Genomic DNA, 13,792 nt, shown 5'->3' on the forward strand with positions numbered 1-13,792 from the left:
AAATGGTCGATCATGCCATATAATTTGTTTTTATATATATTTCTATTGTATTTATTGTGGTGTCACGATTGGCGTTGATGAATTTCTTAATGATTCATCTTAGAGTTTCATCTGTTCTTACTAAATATACAAGGATCGTGTGATAAATTTAGCACTATTTAAATTAAATTTAAGCCAAATCTTAAATTATATTAATTTCGAAAGATATCTTAACATTTTTTGGGGCTATGATCAAATATAGTCTTATATAACCTAACCTGTAATTGTGCAAAATTTGATAACAATTGCTATATTCCGGAGAAACATTTACATATGAGGGCTAGGTTGATCATGGACAGATATTGTGTATTTTCAATACCATACAAACCTTATCCATAAATAATGTTTACGAAAATCTTCAGTCCTATCGTCCATCATTTATTCTTCAGACAGAAGGACATGGCTAGATCGTCTTAAAATCTTATAAGGTCCTAGATATGAACGTGAAATAGAGAAAAACATTAGTTTTGTTGTATTAATTTTATTCATATTTTCATTTTAATTCTATAAAGGCCACGATTTGTTTAATAGAACTTCCCCATTCTTTATGATAAAACTTATGAAGACAATCCCCGTATACTCATACATTTGGATAAGGAACACATTTGTATCTTACATGTATTTTCCACTTGGTTTTTTATGCCATATGCAAATTGAATGTGGCATTTAAGATTTTTATATATGTATAATGTTGCTTGTTGATGCTTTGTCATCGGCATTGTCATTGTCTGACTGCCAGCCTGCCTGCCACTTCTTTATAAGTTACTAAAAGAAAACACAATTCTTAATGCAAGAGAAAGCTAAATATGCTGAAAATTTCAGAAACAAATCTTATTGTATTCACATGAATGGGCTGCACAATAAGTAAAGCCTCAACAATCATGCCACAAATTAAACTAAATCATGCTTAGTCGAGATTCAATAAGAAAGACGTCAGTCAGTCAGTTAGTCCGTAAGCGGATGTTTCGTTAAAACTAAATTAAAATAAGAAATTATACTTTAATAACAAGAAACGAAAAAACATTTGTTTTAATAAAACAAAACTTTGTACATACTTATACAAACTATTTCATGTTTAAATATTTATTTCTGGGTTAAAAATATTTATGTACTTACTGCATACGAAAATAACAACTGCACATTTACATGGAGCTTTTTCCTTTTTCTTTCTTTTTTTTGTTGATTTTTATTTTGTTTGTTGATATAGGAAGTCAGTCGTCTACCATGATAAATAATAATAATAAAAATATTTCTTACAATTTAGTATATTAGGTGGGCTCTTAAAACATAAAAGCTGGAATGGAAATTATAAAAGTTATTGCCCTAGGTTTAGTCACAATAATAGCTCTGTTTAGTTATTGAACAATTGCGGTATTTAAAAAAATCTACTGTTTTATAATTTGTTAATTGATTTATTTGTTTTTTTTTTCTATAAATAAATTCCTCCCTAATGTACATATGCATTTTATTCTTTATTTATGTTGATAATTATAAACTCTTAATAAAACGCAATTAGTAGTTTTAAAATATATTTAACTTTTAATATTTTAATTATGAATTAAATTTGTTTTTATAACAGTTAAGCTAATTGAACTAAAATATAAATTTCTTTAAAAATTTAACTGTATTCAGATCTTTTTGTCAACAACTCTACATATTTTTTTAGCAAGTAATTTTAAAATTGTTGCAAATTAACATAAAATAGATCTGACGGATTGCTATATTCTTTATAAAATAAGTTTCTTTATTGAAAATAAATGTTCTTCAATAACGAATCAAAATTTCGATCAGTTTCCCGGAACAGAGAACAACACTGAGATGAGAAATACAGCCCAAAAGTACCGCAATAACTCCACAATATTCATATGTCAAGTGACCCAAGTCAAAAAATCAAATTTTGATGAAATTTGCAAAAATGAAGAAATAGCCATCAGAACTCCTTTGGATAATTTTTGCTAGGACCAATACACAGAGGAAAAAGAAATATACACGCCTGGTACCAAATTGAAACCAAACTGTTTATAATTTTTCAATACCATCCGTTGTCAAAGAATATACATACGTACGACAACACTATGTAATGTTGATAACATTGCAACAACTCGTTGTCAAAATATAAATTTTATACACATCCGTTGTCTAAATGTTAACAAACGTGGCAATATCACTGACAAACAATCCGTTGCTGTTATTGAAAAATTATAAATTCTTTAGTGTCAATTTGATACCAGGCGTGTATATTTCCTTTTCCCTCTGTGTAGGTGAAAAGTTTAACTCATTTGAATAAAACCCTGTATGACCAAAATGTCAAGCTTTGACCCCCTCTAACTTCGGAAGTTCTTGACCGATAGAACTGAAAAGTTTGTGTACATAACGTTGGTTAAAATCGGAAGACATTAATTTTAAAAGATAAATTAGCTCATAATTCATGGTCTTGTTCATATACTATTAAAAATACTAGTTAATGAAACAGTCAATAAACTAGTCAGCAGACTAGTCTATGTACTTTTCAAAAGACTAGTCCATAGACCAGTCAACAAAATATCCCAGGGACTAATCAATAGAAAAAAAACCGAAAGGTACTTTTAGTCTTTCCATAGAGTACTCCATATACTATTTTAGAAATAGTCATTAGATCTAATCTATTCTAAAATAAAACCCGAATCTATCATGGACTTTTCTGTCTTGTTTACTAATCCCCCAGATCTGTTACAAATAACCGATGGATTTGTCATTTAATGTCTGCAAGATTGCCCCGTAGATAAAAAGTTAATTCTTTTGTATACTCATACAAAATGATTCTTCAACTTTAATTTATTAAAGCAAAGTGCAATTTAACAGTATAAATACGTATTAAAACAAGTGTTTCCAATTTTCTATTATTCTAAACTTTCAACCTTAGACTTTATTTGAACCCTTTATTAGCAAAACCTTTGTACAAAGTCTCACACTTGTTCATTTCCGTTAACGGATTTTATTTATTAAGTTTATTACAATTTTACAAAATGACATAAAAGGGTACATACTTGTATGTATGTAAATACATATGTATTCCCATTTTAATCTGCCTTGTCATTTATACAATATTTAATAATTTGTTGTTATTATTAGAATTTCCGACAATTACCATAATGGTTATTTGATTTGTGAACCCAACAAACAAACAATTCATTCTAAACAACTAACACGATCTAACAGAAACACACGTTTGAAAAAAAAAATCACTCAATGTAGATCACTTTTGACACCTTTATTAGAAAAAAAGCACAACAACAATAACAACAAATGGAAATTAATAATCAAAACAAAGACTAGAGAAGAGAATTAAAACACCGGTTTGTTTAACTAAATTATAAACGTCACAGCGAATTTTAAATGGTTGTCATTGTGTTGTATTGCTGTTGGTTCGTTGGTTGCTTGTTTTTTGTTGTTAGTAGATGTTATTAGTTTAACCTAAACCTAGTTTAGTGATAGTAGAAACTGTCTCGAGCTGTATATTAAACCTGCTCCTTTCCTTTACCCCCCCCCCCCCCTTTTTCCACTTAAAAGGCCTTAAATTTTAAGGGGAAAAAACAAAATTATACATAATGACAGCATTTGTCTGTTTTTATTTTTATTTGCCATTTTTGTCGTTTTTGTTTTCATAAATATTTTTTTGCTATTTTTGTTGTTTTGCATTTAAGTTAAATAAATTTAACACAAAAAAGTATTGTATGTATTTTCACATTGTCATTTTAACAAAACGAGTACAACTAAATTTACTCTATTCTACTAGATACTAGATATGTATATAATGACTATTATTATTTATAATTTTCTGTTAGAAATTGTTTTATATACAGAAATAGTTGTTTAGAGTCTGTTAAAAGATTGGGTTGTTGTGAAACTGAAATTGAATTCAAATTTAAAACGTCTAGAATAAATTCTAATTATCTCTGATGACTTTAACTTGACGTCTCTACGAGTGTTTATAAAGAGAAAGTAAAGAAAATAATTAATGTAATTTATTTGCTAATTAAATATAGAATTTATATTAAAAAAAAATTTGCAAAGCCCGTGTTACTATTAACAGTTAATTGGATTTCTTCTTATGTGTTTATTTGAAATGGGGCATTTGAAATTGTAAACCTTTTAATATTTTTGTTTCCAACCTTTATTTGAATTATTCCATTTTCTATTATAAACTTATTAATTTTATTTATATATTTTGTTTCATTTTAGCAAAATGTAATTTCGATCAAGACGATAAACCTCATCGCTTGAATTTGGATGTTGGTGATTCAGTGGTCATATTAAAAGAAACCACACATTGGTTTTATGGTTATAAACAAAGGTAAGCAGCTCGGACTTTTGTTGTTAATTTCTTTAATTTTATTATTTATTGCGGTTTGTGATGGAAGAAAAAATGAAGTAATAAAAAACTTATGTAAGATTTTACAAAAGTGTGTCATTAAGTAATTAAAAGTGTCATTTGAATATTTAATCTAGTTCGTTATTTTAGTTTTTTTAAGAGTTTTAAAATATCTTCAATTTGATAGTAAACGGTTTTAAAATCTCATTTTCTACAACAAAATTAATCCTTTATGTTTACAAAACCTTAGTTAAATAAATAATTCATGTATTTATGGTGTTATTCCCAGAAAGAAAATCCTTTTTATTTAAGATATCTTTATAACTCTCTCTCTACTTTTTTTTATAACGAATGATTGAGTGCATTCCACATTCCAAATGTAAGATTCATCAGAAAACACACATATGTTAAAATTTATGAATTAATACAGTTTATTTTATTGGCTTAAATTTCATGGAGTTACACTTTTCTTTCTTATTTTTCGGAACACACATGTGTTTGCTGCATTTAAATAAATCTGTTGCACACAGTTTTTGTTGTAAGTTTTACCAAAAATATAAGTTATTTATATGACACACATGCATCTTTTATAATTTTTTTTTTTTTTTGCCTGATCATTCTTTTATACTTTTGTAAATATTTAATGTTGCCGTTTTTTTGTTATTTTAAATAATCTTGCATCCGAAATATTTTGATTTATTTATACTCATGTATGCACATACATATGTATGTTGCAACCAAAAATTTGTGAATATTTTTGTTGTGTCTGTCAATTCTTAATACGTAAAGAAAGTTTCCCTTTAATTATAAACATATTTTAGTTGTTGATAACTTTACAATGTTATACTTTTTCCGAGATCTTAATACATACGTAGATTATTAATTACGGCTTAAAAAGGCTATATACCAACGAGCGTCCCAAGCCTCTAATATTACAATTAAAAAGATTTCGAAAAACCAAACAGAATAACTTTGTCTTTCGGTTTAAAGCTAATAGAAATATCGGTCCTAGTATTAGTTCTTTGAGCTAACGTACGAGTACATCTAGGGTTCCATAGGAATAATTCAGCGGGTTCAAGTTTTGACCGTCTGTGAAATACAGCCTTATGTTCACAAAGCAGTTCCGTTGGAGCCTCCATTGAGGCGTTAAAAAATTACTAACATTTTCTTCTTTTAGATTCTATAAATTCTTTAAGTGTCTCCAAACAAAAGTACAGTTGAAATCCTTAGTATAGACTGGTTCCACATAGACCCCAAATGTTTTTAAAAATAAAGGGAATCTGTGAGCCTTCTTTGAACAACTAAAACGAGAGCAAAATTGTCCATTCGCCTTTTATATAAGAAGAAATCTTCTAATATATCTACTTTTTTTGTTATAAAAACTCTTTAAAAATTTGGTAAATATTGAATAATTTATTACAAAATAACCCTACCAGACATTTAACGCTTCTAATGAAAAAAAAGTACTTTTTCCAATGAGGTTAAGTACTATTTCAACATATCTACTTTTAATGTCTGATCTGATTGAAAATGTCTTTATATATTTTTACAGTTTTATCATATTTTTATGGCGTAAAATATTTTTTTATCAGTATTTTAGTGACCATTTTGTTTTGTTGACTTTCTTAAAGAGAGTGTATAGTAAATGAGTAATAAATAGTAAATGGATCGAGGGATGAGTATCTCTGATATACAAATGTGTTTGCATTTGTTTGTTTGAGAATAAATCACACAATATGCATACAATCATTAATGTTGACCCTTGATATTTTTGGTCTGGCTGTCTCTGTCTGTCTGTCGTTTTGGTGTGTCTTGTCCATCCGTTCGTCTGTCTGCCTATCTTTCGTTCTCTGTGGTTTTAGTTGTTTAGGGTGTAAGATTTAACAAACAGAAATTTAAGTTTTATACTTTTATCAGTTCTTGGTTTTTTTTTTTTTTTTTTTTGAAAAACACAGAAGCTTCTCTTTTATGTTGCACTATTTGGCCTTTGTAAATAAATAAAAATATAAAATCATAATATGTAGCAAGCATTTTATGGAATTTTTATATTTATTATTTATTTCCAACAATCTAAGTATTTATTTGTTTAAAAACTCTCACATACTTAAAATAATAAAAAAATAAATAAACTGACCTTTTCCATATTTTTGCTGACCCATAAATCATTTTATTTTATTTTTTTACTTTCTGTTCTTACAGTTTTAACCTTCCGCTGTTGATGAATTTCTTTTTATTTCAACATTTATAAAAAAAAAAACAGACTCTTAAAAAATATTTTATTTTTTTAGTTTATTTATTATTTTCAAACTGATAAGAATACATAGTTGTTTCTTTTCTTTCATTTTTGGTTTAATTTCTTGATTTTATTTCTCTCACGACTTGTAATATTTTATTTTTTATTATTTTATATTCATTTTGTTTTTGTTCGAGTTTCAGTACAATTTTTCAGATTTTGAGGCCGATTACTTTTACAACTGAAGCATTAAATTCTTTGCATATAGTTATGTGTATTTAATGGATTTTTCTACATTTTAATATAATATTTTTAGTTTTTTTTTAGTTTTGTATAATTTTTAATTATACTTTTAAAACACTAAAGTCTATATTAACTTTAATTTATTGATTTAAGTAAATATTTATTTTTCTTTAAATGGTTTTTATTAATTTTTATTTTTCTTTGATAAGATTTAAAAAAAAAAAGATTACTCTCATGAGAATAATTCAGACTTTATGTTAAGTGAGGTTAAGGTTAATTTTGAATGCTTTTTATTTACAGCAATAATATTTTTCAAAAAAGTAATAAAAAATATAAAAAGGGTTTAATAAACTTGTAGATTAAATTAAAGCCAAGGTAGGCTTAAATTTCTCATGATTGATTTTTGTTTAAATAGTTAAACATTTTAGAAAATTTTAATCGAATTTCTTGAAATTCTATTGCATGTAAATAAATTGTCAAAATTATATTTCCTTGAAATTTTGATAGATGACAACTAGTGACCCTCTAAACAATTTAAAGAGCTTGTCAAACGTCTCTGTTATTTTTGTATTCATTCATTCATTTTTAACTGGAAATCATTGACAATTAGTTTTCAATTAACAAAAAAATACTTTACACATAAAAATGGGGTTTAATTGAAGGTCAATTAACATTGTGTTTAGTTGACATTAGTTTTTTTTTTAATTTATTTATTTGTCATTTTTAAGTGATCTTTTCTACTCACTACCAAGCATTTTCGTTTTAAATATTAACTTCCTTACATTCTCTCACAAAAACTGTGTCGCATTGTCGCCCATCCAAATATGTATGTTGCAATATTATATAAAAAAAATTTACAAATTCTCATGCATTAAAGTATCTACAAATACAAAATACTCTTTAGCAAGTGTTAAATGATCATATTTCATTGTTGTTTATTTAAGTTTAATTGTTATTACACATCATTTCATCATTAATGTACAATAATGTTCTTTTTTGAATTTTATTTTTTATTGCAGAAATAAAGAACAACGTGGCATATTTCCCAAAACATATATACATTTGTGCGATTATAAAATCGTCAATGGTGAATATTGTATACAACGCACTGAAATTGTTGAGGAAATAACAAAAGTTCTACTAGAATGGGGCGGTATATTGAAACAATACTTTCTGGTAAGTTATAAAAAGTTTAAATGTAAATTCAAACAGTCTGTTCATTCATAAAATATATACAATCCATCAACCACATCTGGCTGGCCCGGCACAACTTGGTTTGGAATGAAAAACCGCAATACTGTTTGTATGATTGTTTTGAATTTAGAATAGAATGATGGTTTTCAATTCTTATTCAACAATCAAATATGTAAACCACACCATTTCAAAGAGTTGACTTATTGATGGTGCAAATAATAGATTTATATATTGTAATGTAACAGATAAAATGTTACCTTAAGTTATCCTGAAGAGTACCATAAATCGGCTGATTGGCTATTACTTCTTTTCATAGACTTGTCTATAGTTTAGTCAATAGAATAGTCCATAGATTAGTCCGTAGACTAGCTAATTAACTACTTAATATACAGTCCATAGACTACATATGAATATACTAGTTCATAGACTAAGTACTAGTTAATAAACTAGTATGCGGATTAGGTTGTAGCCTATACCGCAGACAAGTACTTTTAACCCCAAAATAGTATTGCTTTTTTGCTATTCCAAAAATATATCTCAAAAGCTGTATATACTTTTTTAATTATACGGCCTGGAAATGGTGTAAAATTAAATTTTATTTCATTCATTAACAATTGTCAATTCTTTTATATGTTTATAAACTTTTACTTATTTCTATCATTATTTTCCAATTAAAATAGGACAATCATCCCGACTTTCATACAATACGCGCCAAAATGAACAGTTTAAATAATAATAGAGCTTTATTAATATCGGGCAATTTGCCGGTAGATGAAATGCGTACAGTCAAATTGATGGCCACCTCACAAATAGATACCGGCAACAACCTGTTGGGTTTGGATATGGTGGTGCGCGATGAAAGTGGTGATATCTTAGATACGAATACGATCTGCACCACAGAATTGTATGAACATCATATGAATGCGGTTAACCGCATTATAAAAGCTAGTGTAAGTACATATTTTCGTATTTGAATACATAAACGTGTGAAAATTATGAGTTTCTATAATTATTTTGTGACTAATTTTAATTATATTTTATAGCGCCCTCAAAACCAACACATGGGTCCTAAACCCTATAAGAATTTCTCTCATAATATACTCTTACATGTAAATGCTTTTGTTTGTAAATTCCAAGAGGATTCGGATTTAATATTTACATTGTTTGATGGGGAGTCACATCGACCTATTAGTGAGAATTATGTAGTCAAATGGTCACGCACTGGCATTGCCCGGGACATTGATCAATTCGATAATAATCGTGTACTCTTTACCGATCTCAGTAAGAACGATGTCAGCATACCGAAAATGTATTTGGTTTGTTATGCGGTGCGCATTGGTTCCATGGAAATGAAAGAGAACGATTCGAAACGTACCAGCATTACAAACACCATGTTAACAGCAGCCAGTAAGAAACACTCACAGCTTTCAATTAGTTCCAGTGGTTCGTTTAGTGGCTCAGAATACATAATGAGAAGACCGTTTGGTGTGGCCTACAAGGATTTGACACCCATCATTAACAAGCCAGATGATTTCAAGGGTAATTTGGATATGCCCTTTATACTGTGTGAAAAGGATAGTTTAGATGGCACTTTGAGAAAATTAATAGCCAACAAGGATATAGGCAAAATAGATTCCCGCATGTGTGTTACGGTAGAGGTATTGCAAGGTGATATTAAACAAATCAAAGAAGAATTTCCGCGACTTTTACATACAAATGTGCCCATAGCGCGTAAAATGGGTTTTCCAGAAGTTATATTACCCGGTGATGTGCGCAATGATTTGTATTTAACCCTCTGTTCGGGAGAATTTGCGCGTATAGCAAAAACCTCAGAAAAGAATGTAGAGGTAACAATAACAGTATGCAACGAACAGGGTCAAATGGTGCCGGGTGTCATGAGTATAGGGTCTGGTCTAGCGCCCATAGATGAATACAAGTCGGTGGTTTATTATCACGATGATAAACCCAAATGGTTGGAAACTTTTAAGGTAAATCCATTAAGCTGTTAAATGTTATATACAACATAAAACTGTTGTGATAATCTTTTTTTCAGATACATGTCCCTATAGATGAATTCAAACAGTGTCATTTAAAATTCGTATTCAAACATCGCAGCTCTAATGAACAAAAAGATAAATCAGAAAAACCTTTTGGTCTATCCTATATAAAGCTAATGCAAGATAATGGCACCACTATAACAGTAAGTTTGTTCTTTCTTTTTCACACAATCATTTTATTAATTCTTGTCTAACAACCATAGCAAGGACAACATACTTTAGCCGTTTACAAAATTGATCATAAAAAACTGGATAAAGCCAACTCTAATAATTTACACATGGAATTACCCTCCACTATTAATGAATTACAAGGTGCCAAACCATCAGTGCCTGGTTTGTCGCTGCTGCCCAAAGACCAATTGGTTATAGGTGTTAATCTTTGCAGTACCAAGCTTACACAAAGTGTTATACTTTTGGGTCTCTTAAATTGGTCGGCACACAAGGAAACTTTAGAAGAATCATTAAATGCTTTGTCTAATGTGCCAGGCGAAGAGGTTGTGAAATTTTTACAAGATATCTTGGATGCTTTATTCAATATTTTAGTGGAAAATGATGATCCCGCCAAATATGATCAATTAGTGTTCATGAGCATAATACATCTGATAGAAACTGTATCGGATTTAAAGTATCAACATTTTCTAACTGTACTAGATGTCTATATAAATGAAAGCTTCTCAGCAACACTGGCTTATGCGTAAGTTTCTTGTGGTAAATCATAGACGAGACAGTTGTGGATTAATTTATTCATTTTTCTTTCTTTTATTGCAAACAAAATACAGCAAACTTATTGATGTTTTACAAAAGAATATTAAAGAAGCTATTGAACCCAAAGAGAAGTCAGCAGATGGCATTGAAATTGATGAACGTATTGAGGTTAAACGTCTTTATAAGACCACCAGATATTTACACTATGTAATGAAATTTATCATACGTTCACGCATCTTATTCTCCGCCATTAATGATAATTCAGATTATGATGATTTTGCCAATAAATTGCATGGTAATTGAATATAATTTTTTATTTATATGTTTTTTTTTTTAATTAAATTTTTCTTTGCTTTAGAACTTTTGGAAATGTTTATTAAAATGATAGCTTGTCCCACAGATCTGTTAAAATCAGAAGGAGCTTTATTAAAAAATCTACACATTATAGCCACTGATTTAATGCAGGTGTTTGATCCTGTGCGCTTAAGGTAGTATTTTATAACAGTTGTATATTTTAAAAAGTATATTTTATGGGAATATTATTTTTGTTTTCAGTATTGTTATTGTAAATATATTGAAACAATTTCCTCCCCGCCGTTTAACCCAATCGAAAATGGGTTGCATTAAGGATTTTGTGGATGCAAAATTGTTCTATTTACCCGAATGTCGTGCTATTTTATTACCCGTCTTTTGTAATCATATTAAGGATCGTCTGGAAAGTAAGGAAGAGGTAAGTCAACTATAATGGTTTAGTTTTATAAATTTTTTGTTTCTTTTTCTTATTAATTGTTTTTTTAATATGTTTTTCATATTTGTTTGTTTGTATTAATATCTAATAACGTTTGCCATTATACAAAAAAAAACATTGTCATACTGTTCTTTAATAATACTTCCTTTAATGCGAATCAATTTAATTTCTTGGGAAATAATTGTTCATTTTAACTAGTCGTTTGTCATTATTGCAAAATGAGTGAGAGAACACAATCATTTATTACTACTTCATCTACTCAAATAATATTTTGCCTTTTTGGGCTAATTTCTAATAATTTAATTTTTTTTAACAATTATCAAATTCATTACTTCTCTAACTATTCAGTTAAAATATTTATTACATTTTTCGTTTTTTACTTAATTGATTTTAATCATTTTTGTTGTTTTCATATACAGATTAAAGGGGAATCCATTAAGAAATATGTTAATTTAAATCTTTGAAGAAATACAGGCATATAAAGGGGAATATAAAACACCAGTTCTCTCTAACTAATTGAGTTATCTCAGGTCAAGTTTTATAAAGTTTAAAATCGATTTGATTTACTATAACCTAATAATTTTCATTCTTAAAGTCCCGATTTCGATTATTTTTTAATCAATATTGATGAGTAGTCCTAATTTTTAATGTTTTGAGATCCGAAATATAAAATTTTGTTAGAAAATATCAATATTTAATAAAAATTTCTTCTCTTCCATTTGACTCTAGTTTAAAACAATGTTTTTTAAAACCGCAAACCTTTTTTATTTGTTTTTTCTTTTAATTTTTTATTAATTTGAGCATGCCAGTGTTGTTATGTTTATGTCCATTAGAAATTAAGCATGTTATTTTTATGTTTCTTATATAATCTCTATGTATATATCATATTTATGTTTATGTTTTGTCCTATAATTTACAACGAAATACCTAACAAAAATTCACTATTTATAGGCAGACTTTTAAAGAACTTTTTCACATTATTCAAATAGAAAAAGTATGTTTTTAAAAGTCTGTTCAATAAGTTTAGTTGATTAGAGAGTAATTAGTGTTTAAAAGTAAATAAATAATTTTTGTATTTATATAGAAATACAAATATAATTTTAACTTATTTAAATTTATTATACAACTATAAATAGCTCAGTTTTATATTAAGAAATTGTTATATTTTTATTTTTAATCAATGTTTAGTTACAGAATTTTATTAAAGATAATTCTTTTTTTAGTTAGTTAAATACTTGTGTATGCACGCTGTTTTCTTAGGATTTTTAAATTTCATTTTTTTATCATCATCATCATAAACTATTTTTCTCATCATTTGAATAAATTATTTATGCTATTCATTTATACACATAAAACGAATCTTCTACAAACACCTACATACATAATTACCATAATATTATCACACACTTGTTCATCATTCATACTCATTCATTCATTCATTCATTCATTGTTGCAATTTAATTAGCTGTTATTAATTTTTTTAATTTTTTCTGTAAGTCTCTTAGAGGAGCAAGTAATTTTCTTTACCTTTTGTTTTTAATACAATTTACAATTTATTAAATGCGTTTCATAATATATCTTGTGATCTTACCAACACAACTCACCTCATATCACTTACACCATTATTTGAATGTGTTCACCAAACCACCACCAAAGTCAACACCTTTTTAAATACTATTATTATTTTTTGTTAGTTTCTTTCTTTTTTTTTTAATTTTGTGTCTTTTTATTTTACATTTTTTTTTTGTTGCTAATTATTATTTTTCTTTAAATAATAATGTTTTAATTTTTAACTTCTGGTATTCATTGTAATTTTGAACACATTTTCTTACAAAATGTATATTTTGTTTTCAAAATTGTTCAAATGGTTTTTGTTTTCCACCAACTCTTGCCCTCATTTACATAAACTTTTCTCTTTTTGCTTTTTGTTAATCACAATAAAATTTTTGAAACAAAAATCGTTTTGTTTGTTAATTGCAAACCATGTACAAATCATACAATCAAAATACTACTTAGGGTGACACCAAATCTGATATATGGCAACAAGAAAAAAATCTTTCGAAAGCAGCTAAAGTTCTTGGACAATTAAAATCTCAACTGCATACTCGTGAAACAACAGCCAAACAAAAGGTAAACGCAAATCATTAGACCAAAATTTCCACATAATTTAGGATAAAAAATCATCATTTAAAAACAAATCAATATCAATCATTGAAACAAAA

General features: G+C 27.7%; 1 protein-coding gene across 6 annotated transcripts in view; it reads left to right on the plus strand.

Annotated features, from left to right (window-relative positions):
- The window catches only part of LOC119601664 (dedicator of cytokinesis protein 1), a 38,868-nt gene that overhangs the window by 18,966 nt on the left and 6,110 nt on the right, over positions 1-13,792 (plus strand). For 4 of the 6 annotated variants that reach the window (XM_037952755.1, XM_037952756.1, XM_037952760.1 and 1 more), the window contains exons 3-12: positions 4,261-4,372; positions 7,886-8,042; positions 8,741-9,010; positions 9,104-10,048; positions 10,114-10,260; positions 10,321-10,811; positions 10,897-11,117; positions 11,181-11,310; positions 11,378-11,552; positions 13,587-13,700. In XM_037952755.1, the coding sequence (XP_037808683.1) occupies positions 4,261-4,372; positions 7,886-8,042; positions 8,741-9,010; positions 9,104-10,048; positions 10,114-10,260; positions 10,321-10,811; positions 10,897-11,117; positions 11,181-11,310; positions 11,378-11,552; positions 13,587-13,700 (2,762 nt within the window). Of the gene's footprint in view, positions 1-3,889; positions 4,021-4,260; positions 4,373-7,885; positions 8,043-8,740; positions 9,011-9,103; positions 10,049-10,113; positions 10,261-10,320; positions 10,812-10,896; positions 11,118-11,180; positions 11,311-11,377; positions 11,553-13,586; positions 13,701-13,792 lie in introns of those variants that run through there. The other 2 variants (XM_037952759.1, XM_037952758.1) reach the window with 2 other exon arrangements.

The sequence above is a fragment of the Lucilia sericata genome, unplaced genomic scaffold (genome assembly GCF_015586225.1).
Source record: "Lucilia sericata isolate MDLA Ls3-8-SP2 unplaced genomic scaffold, ASM1558622v1 Contig000185F_arrow, whole genome shotgun sequence".
Lineage (NCBI taxonomy): Eukaryota > Metazoa > Arthropoda > Insecta > Diptera > Calliphoridae > Lucilia > Lucilia sericata.